This window comes from Vicia villosa, linkage group LG2 (genome assembly GCF_029867415.1).
Source record: "Vicia villosa cultivar HV-30 ecotype Madison, WI linkage group LG2, Vvil1.0, whole genome shotgun sequence".
NCBI lineage: Eukaryota > Viridiplantae > Streptophyta > Magnoliopsida > Fabales > Fabaceae > Vicia > Vicia villosa.
The window spans coordinates 4543343-4552166 of record NC_081181.1 but is presented as its reverse complement, the minus strand read 5'-3'; the positions used below and the strand labels follow the sequence as shown (position 1 = coordinate 4552166).

At 41.1% G+C, this 8824-nt stretch overlaps 1 protein-coding gene across 1 annotated transcript; it reads left to right on the top strand.

The window, feature by feature from the left end:
* Positions 1-6614: 6614 nt before the first annotated feature.
* Positions 6615-8269, top strand: LOC131648483 (ATP-dependent DNA helicase 2 subunit KU70-like). Its single transcript, XM_058918236.1, has 5 exons — positions 6615-6637; positions 6910-6984; positions 7528-7675; positions 8133-8194; positions 8242-8269. Exons 1-5 carry the CDS (start codon positions 6615-6617, stop codon positions 8267-8269), a joined length of 336 nt encoding a protein of 111 aa, XP_058774219.1.
* The last annotated feature ends 555 nt before the right edge of the window (positions 8270-8824 follow it).

The following is an 8824-nucleotide window of genomic DNA, read 5'->3' as shown; positions in this document are numbered from 1 at the left end:
TACTTCGTTTATCTTCCTTTTCTTCTTCAATACCTTCTCTTGTTGTTGTTGTTAATGAACTTGGTTCACCGATGGAAGAACAACGTCATCGGAGCGAAACCATTGTTGGTGCAAAATTTGATGTGGCAGTAGGGTTTTAGTTGGTTCGTCGTCATGGTAATGATGGGAGAGTTTGCAGAAGCGGAGAAGGATTCGATCGATTACATCGTAATGACTCAGATTCTGTTTCAACTTCTTGCGGTTGTAGATCCCTCCATTCACAGTGACAATAACGGTTTTGTAAGGAGGTTGATCTCCAGAAGTAGGAATGGTAAGGCGTTAATGAGCATGTTGAAAATCTTGATAACAATGCAAACCTCTCCAATCAGGGCCTCTGTGTTTCAACACCTCTGCACCGGTGAAGATTTTGGCAGCATTTTGATCTGGCATTTCAACAAACAGATGGTGAGTTAATTGAAGTGGTCGCAGCGATACTGGTGCCGTGATTGAATCCGGTGGCTCTGGAAGTGGAGACGGACGTGGTTGAATCGATTGCACAAGGAGAAACCCCATGCGTAAAAGTCCCATATGCTCAGGAGCTTCAGCCTTCTTTCTCTTCTTCTTCAACATATACTTCTTCTTCTGCTTCTCATTTTTCACAAATTGTTTCTTCACCTTAGCAACAACTTCACCACTCACGTCATCATCAATTAATAACAAACTATTTAGATCTGGTGGTTCTGGAAGCGGAGTGTTAGGTGTTAGAACCAAGAATAGAAAATGCCTTGAGTTTTAGGACAAGGGGCCTCCTTTTGCAGGTAATAGAAAGGAAAATATTGCTTGCTTTATTTAGTTTTCTGCCCTGTTTATATAGCAGTTGCATACAATTCAGATTGCAATCATTAAATCAATCCAATGGTCTGCCTAACTTTTAGGGATTACTACTAGATTCTAACAAAATATCCTAACAGAAAAATACCAAATACTAGATATGCTGAGCTGTTATTCTTCTAGAATCCTAGGATAAAAGATGCTTGTATTGCCAGCTGTAGTATTTTAAACATAGTCATTGAGGTGTTTTGGTTTGGACTTGCTGCGTGTGGATACTCTTTTGTTACTGGGCTGGGCAATTGCAATGGGCTCTGCATCTAGTGTTGGAATCTTGGTTTGTGGTGCAGATAGTGATTGGGTTGCTAACATCACCCGGGGATGGAAAAACCACCTTGTCCTCAAGGTGATAAGTAGCAGAAAATTGAGGCCATGTTTCCCAGCTAGTGTCTTTCGGGTTGAGTCCATGCCACTGTACTAAAACCATGCGAGTAGGTGGGGAGGTTGAATCATCCCATTTATGGTCGAGGATGGTGATGGGTGTGACTAGAGGATGATTGTCGATAGATGTTGGAGGTAGCAGAGGTGTAGATGAAACAATTGGTCCATGGTGAGGTTTGAGGAGAGAACAATGAAAAACCAGATGTATTTTTGATTCTGATGGTAGATCCAGTTTGTAAGCAACAGGCCCAATTTGCTGGAGAATCTTAAAAGGACCGTAGTAACATTGAGAAAGTTTGGTATAAGACTGGGATGAAGCAGATTTCTGTCTGTATGGTCGAAGTTTGACATAGACTCAAGAATCAATTGCATATGAAATGTCACACCTTTTGGTATCAGCGATTTGTTTCATTCGAATTTGGGCTTTGGATAGGATATTTTGGAGTTTGGTGATGAATTGTGTTCTGTGAGTAAGGATAGAGTCTACAGCTTCATTTGGTGAGGATCCAGTGATGTAATTGGGAATGGTAGGTGGAGGCTTTCTGAATGTGATTTCGAAGGGAGAGTAACCAGTAGAAGAGTGAACAGAGGTGTTGTATGACCATTCTGCCAAGGTAAGATAATTGTACCATTGATTGGGATGCTTGTGAACGAAGGCACGGAGGTATTGCTCCAAGACTCGATTGAATACCTCAGTTTGGCCATCAGTTTCGGGGTGATATGCTGTGCTCATTCAGAGTTTAGTGCCACAAAGTTTGAATAGCTCACGCCAGAAGCGAATGATAAAGATGGGGTCACGGTCGGAGACGAGGCTTCTAGGGAAACCGTGGTGTTTGCATACCATGTCCATGAAAAGGGAAGCAACTTTAAAAGCTGTGAAATGGTTTGGTAAAGCTCCTAAGTGAACACCTTTAGAGAATCTGCCCACTACCACCAAGATGACTGAGAATCCATGAGATGGCGGTAAACCGGTGATAAAGTCCAGAGATAAATCTTCCCATATGTTGGTTGGGATTGAGAGAGGTTGGAGTAAGCCTGCAGGTTTTTTTGTGATGTGTTTGGTTTGTTGGCATATGGTGCAGGTGTTGATGAAGGTTTGAACAGTTTGTCGCATATTGTCCCAGAAAAAATTGGATTTCAGTCTGGCTAGTGTTTTGGTAATGCCCATGTGTCCACCTAGAGAGGTAGAATGAAATTCCTCTAACAATTAAGAACAGAAAGGGCTTTGGGAATCAAGCCAGATACGGTTTTTGTAAAGGATGAGATCTTGATGAATTTTGTAGTTTGGAAATGAGGAAGGGTGGGCTTAAATTTTGGCCAACAGAGTTTGGAAATTTGGATTGTTGTGAAGGGAATTTCGGAGGTGATCAAGAAAAAGAAAATGAGGGATAGAGAAAGAGAGATGCGTACCTGGGCCTTCGGGAGTGTGTGATAGAGCGTCGGCGACTACATTACTCTTTCCAGTTTTGTATTGAATAGAGTAATCATAGCCGAGGAGCTTTGAGAGGTATTTGTGTTGGTCTGGTGTTTGTATTACCTGCGAAAGAAGTTCCTTGAGACTCTTGTGATCAGTGAAAATGGTGAAGCGATGGCCTAGTAAGTATTGACACCATTTCTTAACAGCAGCAGTAATGGCGTGTAGTTCGCGAACATAGGTTGAAGAGCGTTGCAGTTTATGGCAAAAGGGTTGGCTGAAGAATGCAATGGGGTGGGATTTTTGCATAAGTACTGCTCCCATGGCAATTCCAGATGCATCGGTTTCAATGTCAAAGGGTATGGTAAAATCCGATAAGGCAAGGATAGGGGTTTGAGTCATGGCAAGTTTAAGGTGTTCAAAAGAAGTTTGTGCTTCCGGTGACCAAAGAAAGGCATCTTTGCGGAGGAGGGCGGTGAGAGGTGCGGCTATGGAAGCGTAAACCTTAACAAATTTTCTGTAAAAACCAGTGAGACCAAGGAATCCACGCAGTGCTTTGATATTTGTTGGTCTAGGCCAATCCACCATAGCTTGTATCTTGGACGGTTCCGGTTGAACACCAGTGATGGAAATGATGTGTCCAAGGTAGACAAGCTGTCTTTGGGCAAATGAACATTTAGAGTGTTTGAGGAAGAAATTCCCTTTGATAAGCTGTTGAAAAACTTTTTCCAGGTGTTGTAGGTGAAGGTCAAGAGAGACACTATAAACCAGAATGTCGTCGAAGAAGACTGTTACAAAACGACGGAGGAAAGGTTGAAGAAGATCGTTCATGGCCGCTTGGAATGTAGAGGGTGCGTTACAAAGGCCGAAGGGCATAACGTGATATTCGTAATGCCCTTGATGTGTGCGAAAGGCTGTTTTTCCAATATCTTCTTCATGCATACGGATTTGGTGGAATCCTTGTCGCAAGTCCAGTTTGGAAAACCAAGAGGCGCCACCTAATTCGTCTAAGAGCTCATCTATTGTAGGCATAGGAAAACGGTCTCTAATAATGATGGCATTGAGGGCTCGGTAGTCGACGCAGAATCTCCAAGAGCCGTCTTTCTTTTTGACAAGGAGTACAGGGGAAGAGAATGGGCTTCGCCTGGGACGAATGAGGTCTTGTTGCAACATGTCTTTGACTTGTTCTTCGATTTCATTTTTCTTGGAAAAGGGGTAGCAGTATGGTCTGACAGACACAGGGGAAGATGAAGGTGTTAGATGAATACGATGGTCAGAATTGCGTGATGGTGGGAGGCCTGGGTTTGGGTTGAAGATATGTGAATATTTTTGGAGAAGATGATCAATAGATGGGATTGGGTGAATATCTGGGTTAGTGGCCTTTGGTGGTGTAGTTGGTGAAAGGATTTGGATGTGGAAGAATTTGGAAGCGGCATTAGTCTGGACGCAACGTTTGAATTGTTGGGCTGAAATAGGATATGGGCTTTGGGCTGCATCCGCTTGGAGTAGAATGGGGATGTGATTGTAAGTGAAGGAGAGTGTAAGTTTGGAATAGTCCATAAGGATTGGGCCTAGGGATTTTAACCAAGGTGCCCCAAGTATAATATCAGCACCGCTTAAAGGAAGGGTGTAGAAATCAACTGTAAAGAGGTGGGATTGAAAGGAGATTGCCACGTTGTTGCATACGTGCTGACATTCTAACAGGTGGCCATTTCCAACCATAACCTTGAGCGTGTTGACTGGTGTAGAAGGAAGGTTGAGGAATTTTGCCATTCGACTTTGGATAAAATTGTGTGTGCTACCGCCGTCAATAAGAACCGTAATGCGGCGGAGCCTGATAACGCGTGTAAGCTGATGTGACCATCAAGGTGCTCCGGCGTGGGTTCGGAGGTTTCGTTGGTAACCTGTGGTATGTCGGGTTCAGAAAAAGGAGAAGGTGGGTCTGGGTCGGGTTCATCAGAAACAAGGAGGAAGAAGCGAACTTTGCATTTATGGCCTGGGATAAAAGTTTCGTCGCAGTTGTAATAGAGTCCCTTTTCGCGTCGGGACGACATCTCTTTAGATGATAGTTTGCGGAATTGTATTTTAGGGTTGGTGGAATTTGTGGTTTGGTTGTTTGTGAGGAGGGGAGTGGTTGTTGGTGTGGATGAATGAAAGTGTTTGGTGTGGGAGCCTCGACGGCGTTCCGTAATTTTGTCATCTTGGATTTTGGCCAGAGCTGTGGCTTGGGAAAGGTTGTTTGGTTGGAGGGCTTGGACTTCCCGGCGGATTTTCGGTGAGAGCCCTGAGATGAAGCAGCTGAGGAGAAAAGCAGGGGGTAAACCCACGATTCTATTGGCAAGGCGTTCAAAATCGGTGAGATATTGGTTTAGTGTTCCATGTTGTGTGAGTTTGAATAAGGATTGGCTAGAATCGTCGTAATAGCTGGGAGCGAAGCGCGTTTCAAGGGCTTGCAGCATATCGAACCAGGTGGTGATGAAGTTGTTGCGATACATATATTGGTACCAGCTGAGCGCCGGTCCCTCCATGTAGAAGGATGCGACGGTAAGTCTCTCTTCTTCGGGTGTTCTGTGATAGTCTAAGAATTGGTTGACTTTGAAGATCCAGCCCATGGCGTCGGTGCCATTGAAGCGTGGGACTTCGAGTTTGATGTGAGGACGCGGTGTTGGGTTTAAGGGAGGTGGTGGAGGGGGTGGGTTGTTGGTGGCAAGTTGGGCTAGAATCAAATCCACTTTTTCAGAAAGATCGTCGAGTCTCTCTGCATTTGTGGGTCTGGACATGGCTATGAGGGAGGATCAATGGAAGCACCAAATTGTTAGGTGTTAGAACCAAGAATAGAAAATGCCTTGAGTTTTAGGACAAGGGGCCTCCTTTTGCAGGTAATAGAAAGGGAAATATTGCTTGCTTTATTTAGTTTTCTGCCCTATTTATATAGCAGTTGCATACAATTCAGATTGCAATCATTAAATCAATCCAGTGGTCTGCCTAACTTTTAGGGATTGCTACTAGATTCTAACAAATTATCCTAACAGAAAAATACCAAATACTAGATATGCTGAGCTGTTATTCTTCTAGAATCCTAGGATAAAAGATGCTTGTATTGCCAGCTGTAGTATTTTAAACATAGTCATTGATGTGTTTTGGTTTGGACTTGCTGCGTGTGGATACTGTTTTGTTGCTGGGCAATTGCAATGGGCTCTGCATCAGTGTTGGAATCCTGGTTTGTGGTGCAGATAGTGATTGGGTTGCTAACACGGAGCGGCAGCCAAAATTTGATCGTTGGAGAGGTGAATATCCTTGGGCTTGGTCACTATTGAAGAAATCTTTCTCGTTTTACCCTTTTTGAGTGAGATATCATTATCGTCAATAGGACTGTTATCAACGATGGAAATCAAAGGAACAGGAGTTTGTGAATCTAGATCCATATCATCTTCATTATCATTATATTTTCCAAACGACCCCAATTCCATTTCCACTTCGAAATCTGCGATTGAATTGGAAGGAGGAAAATAGTGTTGTTCCGAAACAGTCGCAGTTGTCTTTTTCGTCTGAGATTTTAAAGTTTCAGCAGATTCCTCTCCCTCGTCATACAGATCCGATGATGATGATTCTACTACGTCCTCTTCAACAGTTTCAGATATTGGATCCATGGACTCCATTGATTCCATTTCCTCATCAATTATCGGTAAAAGGTGTTGCCATTCTGGTTTGAAGTGCAATAATAGTGATGTTGTAAATGTATCCCAAGTAGATCGGCGATGAATACGAGACCACCATATCCACCATTCGAGAGCAGAACCTCGCAATGCTCTAACAGCTTTCAAAACTTTCCATGACTCGGGTGTTTCATGCTCCTTAAAAAATTTCTCAAAACAAAGGATCCACCAATATGCATCTTCTTTCCCATCAAACAATAGTACTGTCATGAATTCAAGCGGAAGTGAGATCGAAAATGAAAGCACCAATTGATAGGAAGTTATTCCTATCAAACTAATAATATAGGGTTTCTACTAGAAAAGGGGAAGAACATTAAAATGAGTAAATAAAATAAAAGGAATAAAGATAAATTTCATTTCATTTCTTTTATACCTAATGTCTCAATGAGACTACAATATATAGTACTTTTAATGATAATAAACTTAAAGGCTCAAACACTACTAAAAGCCCAATTCAACCAAACATTCAAAATAAAATAACAACTAACATTATATTACTAATTAAAATATCTAATTGCACCTCCTATCAAGTGAAAGAAGTTTCATTTGTGCTGATACGGGTGCATTGGTGGAAGAATCTACCAGACGGTTTCATCCTTATAAAAAGTATGCATCTTTTTCTTCTTTCTTTATCTTATTTGAATATCATTATTTTGATTCTTTGGACATTTTTGATTGAATTTAGAAATGATAGCAACCCTACAGTCCCTTCAGTCAGGCAGTCATCATTGAGAATAGTTTATCGGGAACTAAAAATTTCTCAAAACTCTTTGTATCCAGACGGCAAAAATAAATCCAATTTCCGGAAGAAGAGCATTAAAATGAGTGCGCCGGCTTGCCGTAAGGAGTTGCTCAAAGAGAACAAAGAGTGTTGGGAGGTTTTTTAAAATAGATGATGTCAGTGTTAAAATTGTCCCAATATATTACAATAGGTAGTTTAGGATTTGTTTTTTTTTTTTAAATTGAAAATTTGGCACTGGATGAATTATACGAGTGTAGTGTATGTAATCAATTTGTTGAGGCTGGTTGTTTTTGTAGACACTGCATTGAATATGCTATTGGCATGCTTCTACCTCAAATGTTTTTGATTTTGTGTTGTCTCCTTTTTTTTAATTACAATTATAATATAGATTGTTATATTGTTTTCAGCCAGAATATTATATTTTCTGTGAAAGAGCTATCTGAAATTAAGAGAGTTGCTACTGGACATCTACATCTTTTAGGGTTCAAGCCATTGAGTTGCTTGAGAGATTATTACAACATGAAGCCATCAACTTTCCTTTATCCAAGTGATGAGGTTATTGTTCTACTAGTCATCAATACACAGTTGATTACATTTTTATTCATCAGTAATTTTTGGTTTTAATTGCAATTTGTCTGCTTGGCGCCGATGCCTTATCCTGTACTTTTGATATTGCTTAATTTTTGTGAAATTTAAGTATCAACATTATGATGGTCTTTCATCCGCCTTTTGATGACATTTCATAACCTACCCTCTGAAATTTTGTTTAAACACAAATCATTCTGACAAATTTGCCTACTGTGACTTTCGCTCAATTTATAGTTCCACACTCCATGTTATAGAAATGCATATATGCCTTTAGCTTATCGAATTGGTCCGAAAACTATCTTATTGTACTATTAAGTAGTATTCTTTGATCTATTGGTATTGTGTATTTATGCCTTCAGCTTTAAGGAATGTTCTGAAAACTTTCTTTAATTTTTTCCTTGTCATGCCTCGTTTTGTTTTGCAGGGTACAGATGGTAGCATGTGTACCTTCATTGCCCTTCATAAGTCTATGATACAGCTCAACCGGTACAATATTCTCAATTCCTTTGATGCGTACCTTATATCTAGGAAAGGAAATGCTGTGACGCTCTCTCTCTCTGATACACGTCACATCATCTCTAACAACCTTAGCCACTATTTCCCAATCTGCCATTTCTTCTAGAATAAACCAATAACGGCTTGGCCCCACTAGCTGCTGAATGAATTAATTGCTGATGTGGTGCTTCCTCATTTGTTTGGGTTCTATCAATACCTCCTCCATCAAAATGGACCTTGTCCTCAAGGTCAAATCTCGGAAATTGATTTCTAATCATTAATTCCTCCCCCCAAGTAGCTTCCTCCATAGTCTTGCCCTTCCAATGAATTAGTAACTGCTTCACCTCTTCCCCATGTTGCTTCACCTTCCGGGTGGCAAGTACAGATTCAGGTTCATAGACCTGTACTTGTTCTTCTAACAAGTCTGGGAGTTCTGTGTCTTCTTGGTAATTTCCCACTGCCTTCTTCAATAAGGAAACATGGAAAACAGGGTGCACTCTAGATCCTTCAGGTAATTTGAGTTTATAAGCTACTGCTCCTACTCTTTCTATTATTGGGTAAGGGCCATAATACTTAGCAGCTAATTTAGCATTGATTCTGGTAACTACAGATTGCTGCCTG

Bases quoted from the DNA above. Each gene is read 5' to 3' on its own strand.
- LOC131648483 (XM_058918236.1), top strand. From the start codon at position 6,615: ATGAAAGCACCAATTGATAGGAA. The intron at 6,638-6,909 runs GTTATTCCTATC...CCTCCTATCAAG, and splicing joins AAAGCACCAATTGATAGGAA to TGAAAGAAGTTTCATTTGTG. The intron at 7,676-8,132 runs GTTATTGTTCTA...TTTGTTTTGCAG, and splicing joins TCCTTTATCCAAGTGATGAG to GGTACAGATGGTAGCATGTG.